At 42.6% G+C, this 22229-nt stretch overlaps 1 protein-coding gene across 1 annotated transcript in view; it reads right to left on the bottom strand.

The window, feature by feature from the left end:
* The window catches only part of LOC130113745 (F-actin-capping protein subunit alpha-2), a 45983-nt gene extending 26488 nt beyond the window's left edge, over positions 1–19495 (bottom strand). The window contains exon 1 of the mRNA XM_056281359.1: positions 19334–19495. Coding sequence (XP_056137334.1) covers positions 19334–19495 — 162 coding nt within the window. The remainder of the gene's footprint in view (positions 1–19333) is intronic.
* Between the last annotated feature and the right edge of the window lie 2734 nt (positions 19496–22229).

Raw genomic sequence — 22229 nt, forward strand, 5'->3', positions numbered from 1 at the left:
CAAAATCCTTGAGAGGGTAGATGCATCTCGACTCCAGATCTATCTTGATAACAATAATCTCTTTGAATAATTCCAATCTGGCTTTCACCCCAAACATAGTACAGAAACAGCCCTGGTTAAGATCACTAACGGCCTCTTTTGTGCAGCTGACTCCAGTCTACTCTCTATCGTCATCTTCCTTGACCTCACAACAGCCTTTGACACTATATCCAATCAGCTCCTCATGGATTGTCTGGCTAGCATTGGAGTTGGGGCATTGTGTATCAGTGGTTTGCTTCCTACCCTACAGACAGGACACATTTTGTAAAAATGCAGAATTACTGGTCAGAAAGTTTGATAAGTTACTCATGGAGTTCTACAGGGTTCAATGTTGGGGCCACTCCTGTTTAGTATTTACTTGCTCCCTCTTGGCAACATATTTCATCACTATGGTATCCATTTCCACTGCTATGCTGATGATGCACAGCTTTATGTGTCCACTAAGCCCACTTTTACTCTCCCCTCCGGTACCCTCACTGCTTGTCTCCGTGATATATAGATATGGATGACTAACAATTATCTGAAATTCAACAGCAGTAAAACTGAGCTACTCCTCATTGGCACTAAATCTACACTCTCAAAAACTAATATTTGCTCACTCCCCATGGCTGGAACCACCATACCTGTCTCTGCGCAGGCTAAGAGAGCCTTGGCGTTATTGTAGATAGTACCCTTTCCTTTTCCAGTCATATAAACAATGTCTCCCGGATTGCTTTTTCCATCTATGAAACATCTCCAGACTACACCCTGCTTTAACACAACACTCCACGGAAGTCTTAGTCAATGCTTTGGTCGATCATGTATTAACTACTACAATGCAATCCTGGCAGGCATCTCCAACGAACTTATTCACCGACTTCAACTCATCCAGTATTCTGCAGCACGGATAATTGCACGTTCAAAGTCAACTGACCATGTCTCTCCCCCGCTGATTAAATTACCACGGCTTCCTGTGTCACAGCGGATTAATTTTAAAATTTAATTATTAACATTCAAAGCTCTACATAATCCATCCCCTGCTCATCTCACAGACCTCCTTCAGACTTACACTCCATCTCGCTCCCTGCGGTCTTCACAAGCAGGTCTATTGGCACTACCAGCCATCAACCTTAGCACAATGGATGCCAGGGCTTCTCCCTATGCTGCACCCAAACTCTGGAACTCCATTCCCCGTCACATCCACTTACTGGACACCATTACAGAATTCAAAATTGCTCTTAAACCCCACCTTTTAAACTAGCATACTCACTTTAACAGCATTAACAGCATCAAACATCTTTTTTGATGTGTTTGCTGATGTATGTTCTATTGCTTATTGTGTGTTTTATTGTTGATAGCACTGTTTTTACTGCTTTTTTAATTGTATTTGACATAAGGAGACCTTGAGTGTCATGAAAGGCACCTTTAAATAAAATGTTTATTATTATTATTATTATTGCATGTATGTGTACAAATGTGTACCACGTTGTCTTAACTATATGGTTTTATAGCAGGAGGGAGACGCGCCATCTTCAAGCCGAATATTGTCAACAATGAGATGAAAGCGAAGGCAAAGCTTGTTTTTGGTTTAGGAAAACTGCAGATGCCAGATGCAGGTGCCAGTTGAGTGGGCCCTTCTCTACAATAGTTTGAAAAGCAGAGTGATATTCTGTTATATGATGAAAGGAGACAACACAGATAACAGTTTTCTGAGGTACAAAAGGCATTCAGCCTTGACGGTAAACTGTGACAAAAAGGGGAGAAAACCAATGCCTCTCTAACATCTGAATGGCTTTTAACATTTCCTGTTATGTTGTTACATGCCATCCTACATCCTCTTAGCAGTCAACAGTAGTGGCAGTAGTTGACTTGACTACTACTAACAACGTCTTTACAGGTCTCTTAAAAAAAAACAAAAAACGATCAGACAGCTGCAGCTGATTCACAACGTTGCTGCTCGAGTCCTTAAGACCAAAAAAGTGCATCACATCCCTCCAGTTATGAGGTCGCTACACTGGTTACCTGTCTGTTAGAACTGATTTTAAAACTCTGCTCTTGATTTATAAAGCACTGAATGGTTTAAGGCCAAAATACATTTCTGATCTTCTGCTACACTATGAACCATCCAGACCTCTCAGATAGTCTGGGACAGGTCTGCTTTCTGTACCCAAAGTCAAAATTAAACATGGAGAGGCAGTTTTCAGTTTTTATGCCCAACACATCTGGAACAAACTCCCAGAAAACTGCAGGTCTGCTGCAACTCTCAGTTCTTTTAAATGAAGGCTGAAGACTTTCCTGTCTTTTAATTGACTTACGTTGCTTTTCTTAATGCCTTTTATGTTTTATGTAAAACACTTTGAATTGCCTTGATGCTGAGATGTGCTATACAAATAAATTTGCCTTGCCTTTGCCTCTTTTCGAACAGCTAACAAACATAACGAATAAAAACAATTTTCAAGACATCAAATCCCCACAACCTCCCATGCTCCGTGTTGTAGCTGACCACACAGAGAAATGGGGGCAGACTAAAAGTAAATTTCCCTTTAAGGATAGATAAAAGTATCACAATGGTCTTCAAATATAGGCTAAATGGAAGATGTAGCATAAATGAGCAGCTTGAGAGCAGAAGAGCAGTTCTTGTTTCATGAATGGGAAGTAGTTTATGCAAAGATTTTAAAACTTTAAACCTTTTCCACTCCAGCTTTGTGCAGTGGTGGGCAACTATGTCCTGTGGTGGGCCAACAACTGATTTCACCTATCAATTTCTTCTTCCTTGGCTTAGAGGGTGTCTGCACCTTAAAGAGGAAGCTTTTTTTTTTGCAAATGTATAAACACAAAACTCACAACAAATGAAAATGCATATCCAAGTCAAGAACTTCTTATTTTAGTAGCCAAATATTCCTTCCCATTTCACTACACTGATGCATGTCACTGAAATATTGACAGCAGCAAAAAACAACTAGACTTACAATATATGTAAAATAGTAACGAACACATCAGCACAATTCTGTCCGCCCTCTGTTTTTTTCAAGCTCAACAAAAACAAGGAGCTGCTGATAAAGAGGTGCTCATAGGACAGGACAGAGTCAAGCGTAACTGAAATTCAGGAATCCTCTTGGTGTGTGTGAAAGGCAGCTTTCTGAGAAAGAAATTGGGGTTCCTGGGATTCAAATCACAGGATTAAAAAAAAAGAAAGAAAAGATTCCAGGTTTTTGATGTGAAAAGAGGATTTATAAATTCAGATGCATCATTTCCCACACTACAAGTCTGCTTGATACTCAGTTGACTTTTACAAGGTAAAAGCTTCCCTACCCATCATTATTTGAAATGTCGATAGACACCCAGGACATTAAAAGATTGCGCAGAAGTAGAGAGATAAGATGACTTGTGATATGGTTAGGCCTAAATCTATTAAGAAGGAAATAGAAACTGACAAGCATAATGATAATAGATAGACTGGATGTAGGCCTGCTGATTTTTTGCTGTGCCACTGAAAGTGTTAGCGACACTGAACATTGACTTGGCTGCTGGTGACACGATGAGACTAGATTACTGTTACACACCTAGCTTTGAGACTACAGTTTAGCCCAAGGGCTCTGCTCAAAGGGCACAGGGCTGCAACAGCAGCCCCACGCAGGTCATGCCTGGGGCAAAAAGAGGCTCTGCAGGGACTTCTGCTGGCATGTTCACCTTCCTCTTTGCTACTGGGACTCTCGGCTCTCCTTATAGTTTGACTGAGCTAATGCCTGTTGAGGTTTCAGGACTGTGTCTGAAAAAGATCTTCCCAAATACATGAAACCAGGGGTGCCCAACCTTTTTTGAACCAACTTTTACATTTGTTACCCTGACGTTTAAATTCTGCCTGCATTTGAACAAAGTTTCACAGATCCCTGCATTGCAGCCTACTGGACAGCAGTTGGAGCTTGCTTTTAAACACGTTCGCTGACCTGATCATGTTTATTACATATTTATCCTTTCCCTGTGGTTCTAAATTCAGCTCATTCAACATGCTAGTGAGATCACTTAGGAACGCCAAATCCCGAAAGCCACTTGTTGTCCTCTAGCTGTGTATATTCGGCATTTTTAGTGAGCTTGAGAAAATCTTTGATTTCAGGCAACAACTCACTGAATCTCTACAAAACTTTACCTCTACTCAGCCACCTTACATCCGTGTGCAGCAACAGGTCTGCGTGTTCTGCTCCTGTCTCCTCCATGTGTGCGTGAAATAGCCTCCTCTCTGTAGACTCCTTGCCCGAACCGAGCACACAATCTTCATAGCAATATCCATCACTTCTTTCCTGTTTAAGTTCTTCCCACACAGCGCTTGTTGGTGAATTATGCAATGACTAAGGATAATAATTAAGGAAGTCCTGGAAAGAATCACTTTGCTTGTGTAGTGAATTCGGGGGGCAGCCGGGAACTGCCGCAGCCGGGACGCGAACCCAGGCCTTGCGCAATCCAACAAACCCATTAACACGGCCTACCACAGCAGGTGCGTCATCAGTTGTCATGGAGATGAGTTTAAAAAGGGTCAGTTTCCATGAATGCTTGAAAAATATCTTCACCTCTAGTCTTTCCTTCAAGTGGCAAAATGGTGAGCAGCTCTTCTTTTGCGCTCATGTCTTCAAAGGCCATTCTAATGAAAATACATAGCTGTGCCACATCTACCATATCAGTTGACTCATCGAACTCGAGGGAAAAACACTCACATGCGTCAATGTCCTTCTTTACTTGCTCATGAAGATTCTCGGCCATTTCCTCACAGCACTGTGTGACAGTATTCCAGGATAGTTGAACGTCTTTAATGGAATTCACAATGTCCGTTTTATCCTTGAAACTGCCGAAGAGTGCATCCGCAGCCACAACAAACGCCTCTTTCACAATTTTGCCATCTTTGAAAGATTTCTTAGCTTAGCAAGAACATGACTGACGCGATATGATGCTATCGTTGCAGCCTTACCCTTGGTGTTGGGTCTTGTAAAAATTAACTGTCGTGCTGCTAATTGAGACTTCAATTCCTACAATTTTCTGGTTCGTAGAGCTGTTTTCACTGGGAAATCTGTATCATAGCTTTTGTGCTCTCATTTTAATACACCACTGCAAAATAACCCTTCTTCAGTATAGCCACACTAGCATTGCAGATCAGACATGGATTTTCGGTTGGAATAAACGTAAAAATAATCTTCCTCCCATTCACTGTGGAAATGGTAAGTTTTCGATCATTTGGCTTCTGCCATTCTTGTTGTTTGTCATCTCCGAACACTCAAAGGAAAATTAAAGAGAAGTCCATCTTGTTAACGTTAGTCATGGCTCTCATCTCCTCTTTTCCACTTTGACATTGACAGTGAATGTAAGGTTACGCTTTCATACGTCAGAGCTTGCGAGTGAGATAATTCGCCAATTAATATCTTGATTTACGTTGAATCTGACTAATACAGGACTAATACAGACCTTGCCTCTTAATGGTTAGTCAGATTCGATGTCAATCAAGATGTGAACACAAGGGACTGCCATTTATTTACTTATTTCAAACTCTAACTCCATTTTTCAAAATCATCTCGCGATTGACTGGCAAATCGGCTCACGAGTGACTGGTTGATGGTGACTGACTGGTTGGGTACCCCTGCGTTAAACTGATTCCCATGACAAGAACAGAAAAACGTTTCCCCATGTGCAGCCGTCCATGTCAACATAGACTGTAGCACCACGGAAGTCATCTGCATGCCATATGTTCATGTTTGTTTATTACACATGACGAATACAGTAATTCAGAGTACAGACTCTGATGTCACAAAGTAATTAACACAATTAATTGGCTGGAATACCCTATATCTAACGAGTCAACCTGTGCCAGCATGGTCAGGGAGGCGTTGGACTGAGCTTTGTAGCCAGGTTTCCTCATTACTTGCCGATAATCACTTAATTTTGTTTCCTGACTATTGAGAATGTGATACATATTTTCTTACTTTGCAAAAATTTGTTCAAAAATTGGTGGATTGGGATGATGCGTCAGTTTTTGTGTTTGGTAGTCAGTTAGACAGCCAAACATACAAACAGTCCTCCTGCAGAGAGGAGAACAGACAACATCACTTCACAGGAACAGGCAATAAGCCTGATAGGAGCTGGTGTGTGTGTGTGTGTGTGTGTGTGTGTGTGTGTGTGTGTGTGTGTGTGTGTGTGTGTGTGTGTGTGTGTGTGTGTGTGGGTTATCACAATCTGACACATCATCATCACCATGGACACAGTCTATCCGCAGCTGCAAATAGACCCTTTATCAATTCCTCCTTCTGTTGCGCTCTCACAACTCAGCCAGTCCCACCTAATCCTCTGGAAGATTCTGAAGGGATGGAGGCTGAGGAGCTAACTGAAGAACTATATTGGTGCAACTTACATACCAACAGAACCTCACACGGGAAAAGATACATACATACATACATACGCATGTACACAGAAGAGCCGGGACGCCTCTGTAGCCAAATGGTTAACAGCGCATACCACATGGCTGCAACCGTCACTGGTTCGAATCCTGCTGGTGACCTTTGTTGCATGTCTTATCTCTCTCTCTCTCTTGCTCTCGATTTCCTGTCTGCTTCCACTATCATTCTGTCTCTATTTCCCCTCTGCCTCCACTATCACCAAATACAGGTATAAAAAAAGAGCCACAGAGGAGACTTCCTGTAGTGTGGGACCCTGGTGTCTTTGTGCTCTCTTTTGGTAGACATCAGTTGGTCCCTCTTCTTTTTAAACACACATAGACATCCACCGATCAGCTAAAACAGAGACCTCTGCTATTGTCAGATGGGAGACTTTTAAAGCGTACATCAGCGGTATAATCATATCTTATACCAGCTCAAAAACAAACAAACTCAAACTGAAATTGAATGCGCTTGACCACTGGATTAGAGTTGGCGAGAGAGGCCTTCTTGGATGACTCCAAAAAAATAATACAAGAATGAATGTCTCTTAAAGCCCAATACAAAAAAAGAAAAGAAAAAAGACATGCATGTTAGGGTTAGTACTCCGTAGTTAGTACTACATCTGTGCCCTTGACTGAGACATGGCAAGTCGAACTGTAGTTGGTCCCCGGGTGCTGCACGGCGGCTGCCCACTGCTCCTAGCTACACAGCTAGGAGGAGTTAAATGCAGAGTGCAATTTCCCTATGGGGATCAATAAAGCATCTAAAAAAAAAAAAAACAATACCAAGAGTTGTCCACATCAAAAACAGAAAATGGTCTAACCCAGCTCAAACAGTTACCATGATCAAGGTGAAAAACCAAGGAGATTGTTGGCGTGGTGTATTAAGAAATTAGATGCAGACAGGGCAATTATTGCAATTCAAACTCAAAGTGACACAATATCAATGGACCCTATGAGATCTTTACATCTTACTACAAAACACTGTACACATCCGAAACCTCAGAAAACATAGAAAAACAATGAGTTCCTGGAAGGATTTTGTATTTCTCCTATAGTGGACGATTCTAAAGCACGTATGGATAGAAAATTAGAATCTGCAGAAATTGCGGGTGCCATTATTAATATGAGGGGAAGTAAAGCTGCAGGTCCTGATGGATTCCTAGTTGATCTCTACAAGATATTAAAAGATAAACTACTCTAATCTCTCTTAGCCATGTATGAGGAGGCCTTTCAACGGGGTTGTCCCCTAGATTCCCTGAGAAGTGTGCTGATAATACTTATTTTGAAACCCAATAAGTCTCCCACCAAATGTACACCATGGAGACCTATTTCACTGTTTAGCACCGATGCTAGGATTATCACTAAGGTCATGGCTAGACAATTGGAACTGGTGCTTCTGACTGTGATCAACCCAGATCAGAATGGTTTTGTGAAAATTTGCCAGGCCTTCCATAACATCAGAAGGATGTTGAAATTAATACATGCAAGTGAAGGGGCCCCTGACACTGCCATTCTGTCATTAGATGCTGAAAAAGCATTTGACAAGAGTGGAGTTATTTATTCGATGTGCTATCTCACTTTGGGTTTGGTAACTACTTCCGAAAACAGACTGAGATACTTTATACTGACCTTATGGCAGAAGTCTCCACCAACTATTCAATATAACCTCCTTTCAAACTCTTGAGAGGTACCCATCAGGGGTTCCCCGTCTCGCCAGTGCTTTGTTTTAGCCATGGAACCATTTGCAATAGCAGTGCGATCACGTCCCTGAATTTCAGGTATCAAAATATTGGACTTAAAAATTCATATTGTAATGTATGCTGATGATACCCTTTTGCTTCTAAACAGACCTAAGCAACTCAATTCTTAACCTAATCAATTTAATTGACAATTTTGGAAAGTTTTCAGGCTTTAAATTAAATGAAACAAAATCTTCTATCATGTTTTTGAATAAGCGGGATGATCCAATGATAAACCATCCTTTTGACAATGCGGTGAGCAGATTTAAATATCTTGATGATAAGCGGTTTGGATAATGGCTGGATGGATGGTATCACTTACTCCAGCCATCGTAGACTTGGTGTCTAGTAACTATGAACCTATGATGACTGCAGAAACTGAATCTATAAATAGCTGGTCATCTATGCCAATTTCCCTTATAGGACATATAAATGTAATCAAGTTTTTATGTCTATTTCAATCTCTCCCTCTACCCCCACCAGTTCTTTTCAAAAATGAAGTGACTATTTACAAAGTTTATTTGGAATACCAGAAGGTCAATGTTGCAATTATCATTTCGTTATTTGCCATATGAGAGAGGAGGGTTACAATTACCCAATTTACAATGGTATTTTGGGGCTGCTCAATTTAGGGCAGCAATGTACTGATTCTAGTCCGAGCCTTACATGCCATGGGTACAAATTAAAAGTATCTGTATCAAAGGCTTGCAACTTGACACTTATTTACACTCTGCACCTGTCAAAAAAACTAAAAAGGCTCACTGATAACCCCTTTGTGAGAAACACAATTAGTGTCTGGCACCAAAAACAATTATTTCTGGATGAATCTACTTTACTTTCATGCTTTTCACCAATATGGGGGAACGATAGCTTCTCTCATGGCAAAAAAGACCAGGGTTTTTAAATGTGGGCAACAAACATTATCTATAAAATTATCTATATATACAAGGAGAACAAGCTATTGTCATTTGAAGAACTTAGAAATAAACATGGCATACATTGGACAGACACACTTTTTGAAATATTTACAGTTAAGGAACTTAATTTATGCACAGACACACTCTGATATACAACCTCCTTTATCCTTATTAGAAAACCTATCAGTGAATACTTGTATTGGTAGGGGTCAAATATCCTTACTCTATAACATACTGGTGAAAAGCCATAAAGACTACTGAGAATAAGAGGACTCAATGGATAAATTACTTGCAAGAAGATATCTCAGAGGGGGAGTGGAGTGAGATATGCTCAAGGGCTCAACTCCTTACAATAAATACCCATCTCAAACTGATTCAATATAATCGGATTACGAGGACTTATGTTACTCCAGTTAGACTGAATAAGATTAATTCAAATATCCCAGATATTTGTGTCAAATGCAATTTAGAAAAGGGCACCTTATTTCATTGTTTATAGAATTGTCATAAGATACGAAAATTCTGGAATGAAGTTATAAAATGCATTTCTCAAATTATCTTAAATCCAGTCCCAAATTGCCCTAAACTTTGTACTCTTAATTTGTACCCAGAGGATTGTATGTTAAACAGAAAAGGGAAGAAAATTACTGATTTATGTCTATTACAAAAAGACGCTTGATCTCTCTTTGTTGGAAGGATGTAAAAAGCCCTTCCATTGGTTGCTGGCTTAAAGAGCTGTCTAAATGCCTTATCCTTGAAAAATTAAATCACACAATGAAAAAGAAACCGGCCAAATTGCATGAGGTTTGGAGCCCCTTTCTTACATTCTTCGAGAATTATGAACTTGGGGAAGCTTTAGAAACTTGAAGGCGATATATCCCTCGGGTATGCCAATGTAACCCATATGTCTACCATACGATGCGTTCCTATACAATATCTCTTTTATGTAATGTCTTATCCCTGTTTGTTTTGTTTTTTTGCTTTTTGTTCTTTTTTCCTTAGGAAGGGGGAGGGTGGTTTTACATCAGTGTGACTATTTTATGTTTGATTAAACTGTATCTTTATGAATTGTTAAAACTAAAACTCAATAAATACATGTCTAGAAAAACTATATAAGTTATTGTTATTATTATTATTATTTACTATTATAAAAAAACACAAAGAAAGATGATGGAGAGTTAATATTCTGGTCTCTGCACTGTAGGCTTCAACATTTAGAGAGTAAAGGCTTTGTTGCCCAAATTTCTTTTGGCACAAAAGCAAAGACAAATGTTAAAGCGGTATCAAGCTGAAGTTGGTGAAAATGTAACGTATGCAGCTGCACAATAATAAGTCCAAGGTGTGAAGACAGAGAATGGGGATGGACTGACATTGGGGAAACCAACGTGTATTCATAATTGAGGGCGAGCTCAAATTTTATTTAAAGTAAAAGGGCCGCAGCCTAATGTTAGTTAAAGAAAAATTGTTTCAACAGCACAGGCTAGTAATTCTACTAACCATCAGATAATCAAAGACAATTTTTCAAAGCTTTATTTGTCCAAGAGAAATTAACTCAACTACACACTTTTACATTTTAAGCTACCCCGGCCAATACAACCAAGGTATGCTCCTCTTGGCCATTGGTATCTACCCAATACAATAAAAGTCTTTAACTTCTAACCAATGAGCAGTTCCACTGAGGTAATGGGAGTAAGATTTAGAGCCCTGCTCTTGGGGGTTGAGTTTAAAAGCCTTGCTTAGGGGCATCTCAAAGTTGGAGGAGGGAGAAATGGAAAGTTCTCTGCACTTTAAGCTAGGATCCTCCAATATGAAGTAATATGTAATAAGGAAGTCAGAGGTCAGGGTGCAGAGTATGCGGCGATGCTCCTGGAGTGAGTGCAGCGATGGGCACAGTAGTTGCTGCTGAAATCAAGTCAAGTCAAGTCGATTTTATTTGTATAGCCCAATATCACAAATTACAAATTTGCCTCAAGGGGCTTTACAGCAACACAACAACCTGTCCTTAGACCCTCACATCAGATAAGGAACAACTCCCTAACCCCAACCCCCTCCCAAAAAAAATCAAACTTGTGATCTCCAGTTGGCCGAGCCATTCTAGCATTAAGACACTGAATGCCAATGAAGAGCTCCACCCACCTCAGTTTTGCTCTTCTGTTACCTTAAACCGGTCGGCAGCATGTTCATTCAGTTCAGTGTCATTTTACCCTGAGTAGCCTACTGTGTAATGTATGGAATGTTTGCTGCCCTGCATTACCACTTCTAGTATGCAGTCACTTCTAACGCAGTGTAAAGCCACTGGCCTTTTCAAATCAACACCAGGCTTTATAGAGTGGTTCAGGCTTGTCTCAGGTGGGAAATTATCCTATTCTATTTCCCTGAAACCTCCATTGTTATTCAGTTTTGGTCAGCTTGTAATACAGAGGCAAAAAAATGAAAATAAAAAAAATGGGAAATTTACCTGCCACTGTGGCTGAAAATCAACCCTTAAAGCATTAACTCGTGGTAAGTCAAATCAAAACTGGGCAGTGTTTGGGGTCCCACAAGCTTTGGTGCTCTGGGTAAAAAAACGCCTGGGTTTTCAGACTGGAGCTGTTGGCAGGCCGATGAGTCCCAGTGGAGAGTTCATCCCTTACATCAAGCTTTCTAACATCACAGCAGGCAGGTATAGACAGTGCTCCACCAGCCCTGCATTTTTCACCTTAGGGGTGGAATGCCACTGAATGTCAGCATTCATCAACTGGAGCTTGTCAGCCACACAGTGAGACAGTGGATTTGTGAGCAAGGGGCTGTTTTTGAGTGAATTCTCAGGTGAGACCAAAGGAAAAAGGGATAGTTTATTTAACTTCTATTTCATTCGAGTTAAATAAGCAAGCACTAATTTTTAGCCTGTCTAGACCTATTCACATTTAGGAATAAAAAAAAAAAGGATAAAAGCAAAGATTGTAAATGTAAAGGATGGTGATAATGGTGTGGGAGGGCTGAAGGCACCAATGTTGTAGCAAAACGCCTCACACCAGCTTCTCACAAGTCTACCCAGAGAGTTAAATTGGTAATGCTGGTGAGACACCTTTCAACTCGCCTCATATTGTACTGGTCTTACACACTTGGACCACTCATGTGTCACCTACATCACATTGATCTCAGTGTCTTTGATACCCCCATATAAGTACGAAGTGGGCAATTCGGAGGGCACTGATCTTAATGTGTGTTAATCCCTGAAGAAAGAAAAAGCATAGATTTTCTCCCTCGAAGTGGCTGTGCGATGCATCTCCATTTTTTGTTGAATTTATCATGAGGGCAATCAGTTCTACCAGCCTAGGCCCATACCAACATGTATAACACAAGAACAGCATGCATAGGAAGGACAATGTTGATTGGGAGTTTCACTCTCCATGCTGCCATTAACTATCTGCCAGAGGGAAATCTTCAGACTGGGGTAACCTGGACAAAACCTTGACCAGATGTTGATAGATATAGATGTAGAGAAACACTTTTGGCGGACCCTGACATGAAAAGCTTGGAAACCAGTGGTCGCAGACAGTTTCATCTGTACTGGTTAATTGGGTGGGGTGGGGATCAATTCACTTAAGTATTGGGATTCTTTTCTTTTACAATTTTTTTTTATATTCCTGAATCAGGAATTGGGAAAGGGCAGTTTTCAAGTTCAATTTCATATGTGAATGATGTTGAATCAAAGGCTCACATTTGTGCTGTGTGCAGTAGCAATGATGCTGCTGAAATAAAACTGAGAAAGACTGACTGATTGAGTGATGTGCATTGTTTTTGGAAATATGACTCATGATAAACAGTCTCTAGAAGTGTATGAGTCAACTTTTCCCCCATGGTCTAGTGTCAAAGCCAGCAAAAATCACAATAAATCGTAATATCTAATTGCAACACTTGTAGTATTGTAATACTTAAGAATCACAATACATATTGAGCCCCCAAGTATCGTGACAGTATTGAACCAGGAGATAAGCATATTGTCCCTGCCCTACTGGTTAACATCTTGCTTATATGAATGTTAGTCTGAATGTCTTCAGACTAAATCTGGGCATTAGCCTATAGGTTGTTAATGTGCACCTCTGCTGATAATGACTATTAATATAAATTAGCATATATTCTACTTTTTATTGACAGGCAGACTTAGTTGTGAATCGGCTGAAAAATGGAGAAGGGCTGGCAAGCCTTACTTGCCCTTGGGTAAATTCTAAAAAAATAAAATAAAATAAAACTATTCTCATCGCTCTGTATAGCATAATCTTAAATAACACCAATTTCCCTTAAGCGAGCGTAAAAACATTACTGCTATATTTATGATTTTCTTTTCAATATTTTGGCATTTCTCTTCAGCTCTACTTATTAGCAACTTCAAATGATGTACATAAATCATATGATAAAAAATACAGCAACTTAAGGCCTACACCAGCCCGCGGGTCAGAGGCAGTTTTGTGCAGCCCACGCTATGTTTTAGATTTATTAAGAGATCCGGACCACGTATCCATTTTGCATACTACTTTAGTGTTTTTTTTGTTATTTTTTTTGTTATATGTTTCTGTGTTTCTAGTACTAAGTTAAGATTAGTTGTGAGGCCAGTTGCAGATGATTTAGCCTAATGTCAGTTTTACAGCACTCTCGCGCTCTCACACACACACTGTAGCCAGGCAACGCGAGTACATAAACCCAGTAGGCTAGCCCAGGGGTTCCCAAACTTTTCCATGCCAAGGCCCCCCCAAATAGCATTAGCTTCTGGCCGGGGCCCCCCTTTTTGCAAAATGTCTTTAAAAACCCATTGACAATACTACGGCAAATGTTAAAAAGAAGAAAAAAAAACTCCTGAATATATTTCCTTACTTTTGTTAACGCAATAATAATGATATTTATACTTCAAATTTGAATCCTTCCATTATATTGAATATTTCTGTTTTCCATTATGAGCTTTTTTTGTTGTTGTAAAATATATTTGATCGTAATATACATAATAATTCAATGTATTTTTCAAACTTTTTTTTTTAGCATTTTCCCTCATCTTCCCTCCAATTTGCTGAGGCCTCCTTGGTGTCCCCTGGCGGCCCTCTACGGGGCCACGGCCCCCACTTTGAAAACCACTGGGCTAGCCCACTGCAAAATATCTCATGTGAGTTTGCTAATGTAAACTGTTGTCACTGCTGGCAGATGTTTTGTAAAAATGTCACTTTCAAAAGCCAAAAGAAAAGCTGACCAGGAGCACCGACAGTTCCAAGAGAATTAGACATGCGACTACTTCTTCACTGAAGTTAATGCATCCGCGATCTGTCTAATTTGCAAGGAAAAAGTTGCCGTCCTGATTTCAATCTGAAGCGACATTACACTACTAAACATGCAGAAGAGTATGATCGGTTCGAAGGTGAGGAGAGAGCGAGAAAGGCAGCACACTTTCAAAAAAGTACGTCCTGTCAGCAGAGCTTTTTTCACAAAGCCAAACAAGACTGTGATGCAGCTGTCGAAGCTAGCTATGTGGTAAGCGAGGCAATAGCGAAGGCTGGCAAGCCATTTATGGAGGGACAGCTTCTGAGAGACTGCATGCTGCACGTAGCGAATACCGTTTGCCCAGAGAAGGCATCTTTATTCAGAAACGTCGGTCTCAGCCCAAACACAATGGCAGAACGGATTAGCGAGTTGTCAGGCGACATTTACAGAGAGTTGCGAACTAAAGCAAACGATTTCACGCACTATTCTTTGGCACTTGATGAATGCACAGATGCAAATGACAATGCTCAGCTCACTATATCTATCTGCTACACTAGGCTACACTATGTAGATAGTTACCTAGTCATGTGAAAACTCTGAAAAATGTGAAATACTAATAAAAAATTATGTGAAGGTTATATAGTTGAAACATTTTTTTTCTTCATGCCTATTGCACTGGCCCTCCTCCATAAGACCACCTGTCAATTGGCTCCCAGGTAATTTGAGTTTGAGACCTCTGGCCTACAGAGTCAAAAAATTCTCAACGGCTCAGTTGTCAGGCTGGGGGAGTGCATTATCGTCCTTGTAATGCAATAAAGAGGTCATTATATCGTTATAACTTTTCCACCCTTCAGTGCTGATACTGGTGTCTGATGGCAGCCTGCTCCTATTGACTGTAGCTATGCGCCATTATGTGCGGATCTTATTGTATTTTGCTATCATCCCCATAAATACTTCTTTAACAAAGCACATCAAAGGAAGATAACTGCCTTAAATGCATAGGTGAGACCCATGATTACTGTTATAATTGTACTCCTATTACACAATCTTTTCTTTCCTTTCGTTATACCATCGTTTTCCCACTAAATGCATAATCAATAAACAAAGCGAACGCATGTGTACATATTATGGTTTGCTAAATTTTAACTGTGTGAAATCAAACCGGGTTAGGTTAAAACTTGGAAAAAAGTCAATTTCATACGGTGTGAAAATGTGTCTGTATTGAGTCTATATTGGCTCTATCTAAAAAGGCTCTTTAGTGGATGCTTTTAGCAACACTGCCATGAGTAAATACATTTGTAATGTGGATGCTTCCAGTGAGGGCTGAACACCTAACCCCTCCGGTGTTAGTGCCATACCATACACATTAAGCAACAAAGCTGTGCATTTTAATCAGCTTACTATTATTCTTTACCGTTATTAACAAAATCAACTCAAGGGTATGCCGTTGCTGTATTTTCATTTTGTTTGATCTAGTTCTGTCACACTTTTTCTGAGGCAAGTGTGTCTTATGAACACACTGTTTAAGTGGAGACATTTATCAAAGCCTTACATGTAACCACACACTGAATACATTAAACAAATCAGAAGAACCATCATAATGGCTGACTCTGCACATACCTCCATCAGTGAGGGGTTCTTTGCAGGAGAATATAGACTAATCATGAAAGTGCCTATCAAAATAAATACGATAGCGGCACTGGTAGTATTACTTAAATCTCTTGTCATAAGATTAACTTTCAATTTCAGTAATGTTATGGACTTGGTCTTAGTGATATTAGTGCAAAACCATATCGGCTACTCACAAATCTCAAACGTACTTATTGGCAGACGTAGTGAATGGACAACATAACCATGGGTAGTATAAAGGGACTGATATACTATGGACAGTTGACTAAATGGGAAGAAACATTCATCAAATTTAAGTGCCAATCCCAGCAGCACCTGGATTTTCAATACGGCTGATCAAAACCACTGTTGTGATCACCCAGGCATGAACAGCCACTCAAATTTTATGACAGTCAAGTGTGTGAGGCTGGTTTACACCAGAGCGGGTTCAGACCATGGGTGAAGCTAGGACACAATACTGGCTAGCAATTCACGACAGCAAACTATGCTTAAGCATTCCCACACAGACGATTACCCGACATGTCCCGTACCTCGTATTTCATACAAAAACCATAAAGTGAGGAAACAGGAACTCATTGCTAAATGAACATTTGAAATGACTCGGTGAATTACAAAAATGTGACAAAATGGACTAACTTAGGTCAGTTAAATGGCTCATGATCAAGTGCAAGCTCACTAATCATGATACTAACACTGATTAGCTCACCAACAAAGCAGTTTGGCTGGAGAATCCATCACCACATTGGCAAATCCAGAGCATGCCTAATCATCCTTGTGATTTTGTGAGAGAAATATATAGGGTTTCTAGTCCAATTTATGTCTTCTAACTAAACTAATCCCCATGTTACTCACAGACTGGGATAAAGGTCTGTCCCGTTTAAAAGAGGAATCATAGCTTGGAGAATAGGCTAAGTCTGCTCTACGGATGCGAGGTTTGGGCATTACTCCACACATACACCAGCAGAGCTAAGTCTATTTCAAAGGCAAAATGTTGCCTGCTAGCTAGAAAAGTGCGTAGTGGTGTTAAACATAGTCAACAAAAATTGTCAATCTCCATCTAAATTTTGGTAAATGTACGCTGTGCTTACCAAGTTCACTTTTTCAATCAAGTCCTGTTTTACTTAACACAGTCTCACTGATTGGTTAAAGTGAAGATGGTTGGTGAACCTTGAGTTTCCACGGGTGGAAAAAAAACCCTAGTTTGTTTCCTGATGGGTGCTAAGCCATAGATGTGGACCTAGTTTAAAAATCTTTCACATGACAACAGCAAACAACTGGGTGACGAGAGTCTCCTGGGATAAGCGTGTGTGCTCTTCTTTGCCATAACCAGAATGTTGGTAGGTTTTTATATCCGAAAGCACAGGCGAAAAGAAAGCTGACAATCTCTGGAAGAGAGGAGACTTCTGCCCTTGAATTATTTAAACATGAAACAGAGCGTGTTTGTTTATCAGTTCCATACCAGGCCAGAAAGTCCTCAGAGCTTTTTGGAGATTTCAAGAATGACAGATTCTCACAGAAGTAAAACAGACTGAAACTAGTCATTCCCCTGGGATATAGTTTGCGCCCATCTCATAAAGTTACGAGGCTAGCCAACGGGCACAAATGCAAACAACTCTGAAAAGGCACCCTACCCAAATATGAACAAGCATGTTGAAAGCAAGCTTTAATAAAATATAAGAATAGATTCTAACTAACATAACAACAATGTCAGAGATGTGTTCTTTGAGCATGTAATTACTATCAGACAAATCCAGCTTACTTCTGGCTGTGGCTGCTAGATTAGTCCGCTCTACCTGCCAATTAGACATGTACCCGACAATGTCTTTGCCATTTGTTGATTCTCGCACATTTGGCAGGTGAAAGAGTCAGCGTGACTGGTTAACTTCACATAAATGAATAAATAAAAGCCACTGTGTGAGGTAGACATTACGAAATACTTGAATAACCGGTTATTTTTTTGCTCGGTGCGGGATTCGATACGGGGTGTACTGCACCACAAGGCAACATCACTAACCGCTCGGCTAAAGGGTCAGACCCGTTAGCTAGGGGCTAACGTGTCTTATTAGTAGTTTACACTTGTTTCTTGCCTCGGTATCTTCTACCGAGTAAGCGGGAGGGCGCGCTTCTGGGAGAGGGTGGCGACTGTAAACTACTAATAAGACGCGTTAGCCCCTAGCTAACGGGTCTGACCCTTTAGCCGAGCGGTTAGCGACGTCGCCTTGTGGTGCAGTACATCCCGTATCGAATCCCGCACCGGGCAAGAAAATAACCGGTTACACCAAGTTCGTCTACCCTACGGCAGGTATCCGGCTGTCAGCTGGACGTCCTTTGCAATGCCCCCCAAAGAGCCAGCGGACGGTTTCAACGGCGCAACTGGCGAGCGAACCCTTTGGAGATCACAGGACACTGTATGTTTTAAAATAATGAGACATAAAAAGGAAAGAAAAAGTGAAGTAGCCGACCAGCATCTGAGGTCTCCTTCACACCGGGCCCGTGTTAATGACGAGGTGAGCTAATGTGCGGGTGACGGTGAGACGACGGAACCACACCCATTGGCCACCGAGTCTCCCAAATCCCGAGAGACTTGTGACGTCAGGCCGATCCGGAAGCCTAACCAAGCGGACGTATGGGGGGGGGCCCTTTAACGCGCGATTAGTAAATCGGGTGGTTTTGGGGGGGGGGGGTCAAAACCATTCCTTTTAAGGAAACGAAATATGCCGGCTAACCGTCGCTAGCCACACCCCCCCCTGACCGTGGCGCCGTTGAGTTAGCCCGCTTATGGCGTGTTTTCTCAAGTCCGCACACAACGGGCGTACGGGTCATTTTTGTTTCGATACGTACGTGCGTCGGTTCGACACACTTCCGCGCCGAGCTCGCAAACGGCTTTCCGAGCCCCGGGGAGGGCGCGCTATAACGAGGAAGCTACGGGGTAGCAGGCTAAGCTAACAACCGGGCGCCTCTCCGAGGGGGAACTTGACGGCCGGGAGGGGGGGCGGAGAGAACCGACAAGTCCCCCCCTCCCCGGCCAAGGTGGAGCGGGGCGGCAAGGTTAAGCAATGGCTAATTTATAATATCTACCGTGTTCCTATTTCGGAGTTAGGACCCCACAAGGAGCCCCCCCCCCCTGCCCCCCGTTCCGAGATTCGCAAACGAGCGGAAGTTGAGCTAAAAATAATGGCGCGGCGGCGGCGGCCTGTTTTTTGTTTGTTTAAATCGTTATTTACTTTACGGGCACGCTAGCCGCGGCTAGACGCCGACGCGCACCCGGGGAGCCGGGGGGGGGGCGCGGCGGCGGCGGGGGGGGCGGTCACAAGCGGCCTAAATCTTACACCCTGGCGTATCGAAACCAGTTCAGCGGAAGATTAAAAAACCCGGCGTCTTACCTTCTCGTCGTCGGATAGCTGCTCCTCATGATCCGCCATCTTTTCTTCCGGCACCACCAGCTTGTCAAAGCCGAGCGTGACGTCATCGCATGGGTGGATTCCCGACTCGGGGTGGGCTCTTCCGCTTGGCCCGCGCTCAGTGTCGCCGCGAGGTGCCGTCATTCGTCCGCCCCGCGTCGGAGACGTCCGACTCCCCCCCCCCCCCTCGCCCCCAAAAAAAACCACGCGCGCCGTTGCGCATGCGTCTAACCTATGTTTCTTTTGCAGCTGGTACTTCTCCTCATTCTGACCGTGTCTCCGTCAGATTGACCACCCCCCCTCCTCTCCCCCCCAGGACCCCCACCTTGAACATGTTGTTTTGTCTGTCTATACTGTATGAGGGACACTTTTTTAGGGGGGGGGATAAAAGCTGATCAGACCAGTCATTCTTGCGCACGTGTCTGGTATTAACGTTTGACGTGGTAAGTCGGTAAAAATGAAATATTCCTGTTTTCTGGGGGACCCCTGGGGGACCCCTGGGAAACCTTCAGGTATCTTTCGAAGGGGCCCCCCGACGTCATAGACAGCCCCCTGTGTCCTTCACGGGGCTTGGTCCGGGATACCAGCCATGACATAAGCGGAATCGCCAGGGCATAATTAGATGCCGCAAATTAAAAGCAACAGGAAGTTCGACACACGACATCTGGAAATGGACACAATAATAGCAACACTAGCGCAACTGAATCCAAACTTGATTATTTGTAACCAATTTTGGCGTTGCTCTGTAAAGGAAATCTCACTGAGCTGGACTTTGAAAGGGGGGGGGGGTTTGTAACGTCCACAGCATGTTCATGTACAGTAAAAACACTCAGTTGCTTATGGCCTCACTGTAGATAAATAAGCTACCAGTTTACCATACTACCAACAGTACCTTCTCTAAATAATCCTAAACCTTGTAACCTTGGTGGCTTTAAACTACCACCTGCTTATGGTTTCCAACCATGAGCTCAAAATATGCCATTTTCAAACCCTGTGATTCCCCCTGGTTTAACTAGTGGTTTTTAAACTGGGGCCCAGGGACCTCGAGGGGTCTTTGGGTATGCTCCAATGGGTCCTGAACAGAAAGGGAGTTGAAAGTTTTCAGCAAAACCATTTGTAACAAAAAAAACAAAAACAAACCCAAACAGGGCCTGTCTAGGGGTCCTTGAAACAACACCATCACGGAAGCACCATCGCCAGCCTTATTATGTCACCAAGTGTCTTCCGTGACCCACTAGATGGCAACCTAACACAGCATGTTGTCTTCAGACATGGCTAGGTAGTCACACACGGATGGACACACCGACCGCGCTATGAGAAGTGTCCTTTTTTTTATGAACTCAATGCAAATGTTGCCCTCGCTGCTGATTTCTTCGCAGTGATTTGCCCTTTCGGGTGTGTGATCTGTCCCTCCTTAAAAAGTGACTCCGAGGTCACGGAGTGCCAGCACGGCAGCTCTGTATTTGTTTAGGTGGGGTCATCCGAGTGCTGCCGTCACCAGTGTATTATTCTGTTATGACAGAGCGAGGCAATCACAGTAATCCACGTTTTATGACAGGGCTGAGTCTATCTGCCGTCCCTCCTTATTTTATTTTACATACGAGCCTCTCTTGGATGGCGAACAGAGAGACAGAGAGACGGAGAGAGCGAGCAAGACAGAGCTCTGTCTTTAATCCTGTGAAAACAGAGAGGAGAAGTAGGAGAGAGGAGGACAGACGGGACACTGTCATCCTCTCTTGGCTGTGGGCACGCAGTCTGACCTCGTTTTATACTTTTTAATCCTACAAGACCCCATATGAAACGTCATCTGCGCCTCACATTTCTTCCGCCTCGAATGTGGGCAACTTTTGTTAAGTCATGCCTGTGAATGTTCTCATTCATCCAGGTCATGGCTATCCAAAGGAGCCGAATCAAGTGCAACCGGACCGGGAAGACGTTTCGCCTCTCACCCAAGAGGCTTCCTCAGTTCGTGCCTTTCTGACCAGACCCAAGCTAGTCTGACCGGCACTGTGATAGGTGACAGCAGATCCAGATTCAGCCTGGCCGCTGTGCGAAACGGTTACAATCGCTTTTGAACGACAGCACTGCTTGACTTCGGCCCACCTCGGCAAGCCTCTCCATCAACACTGGCTGAGTGCATGAGCATGTCATTTTACACCGAGGATGAGATGTGCCGGGGTTAAAAAAACCCTGTCCTCTGCCTTGTAGTGATGCACGGGTCGACCCACAACCTGCAGGTCGGGCGGGTTCGGGTAAGCTAACTAGGAAAATGTCACGGGTTCGGGCGGGCGGGTCAAGAAGCCGCAGCGCTCCGAGTAAGTTATAAATCCGCCCATCCATCATCATCCGAACCGCTTATCCTGCTCTTAGGGTCGTGGGAAGTTGGAGCCTATCCCAGCAGCCATTGGGCGGCAGGCGGGGGAACACCCTGGAGGCCGCCGGTCTATCACAGGGCCGACACACACACACACACACACACACACATTCACACAAATTCACACCTACAAACAATTTAGTACAGCTGATTCACCTGACCTATCTTTGGACTGTGGAAGGAAACCGGAGGCCCCGGAGGAAACCCATGCAGACACAACCAAACAACAACCAAGGGTAAACAACCAATGAGTAATGTTAATGTTAACAATAATGTTAACAATAAGTAATGTCAACAATAATGTTAACAATAAGTAATGTAACCAATGAGTAAGTTATGAATAACTTACAGAAGCAGTGCGTGCAATAGGTTAGACCATGCATTACTAGTCCACCTTCTCTCTCTCTCTCTCTCTCTCTCTCTCTCTCTCTCTCTCTCTCTCTCTCTCTCTCTCTCTCTCTCTCTCTCTCTCTCTCTCTCTCGTGGAGAGGATCAGCCAGCTAT

The sequence above is a fragment of the Lampris incognitus genome, chromosome 6, assembly GCF_029633865.1.
Source record: "Lampris incognitus isolate fLamInc1 chromosome 6, fLamInc1.hap2, whole genome shotgun sequence".
NCBI lineage: Eukaryota > Metazoa > Chordata > Actinopteri > Lampriformes > Lampridae > Lampris > Lampris incognitus.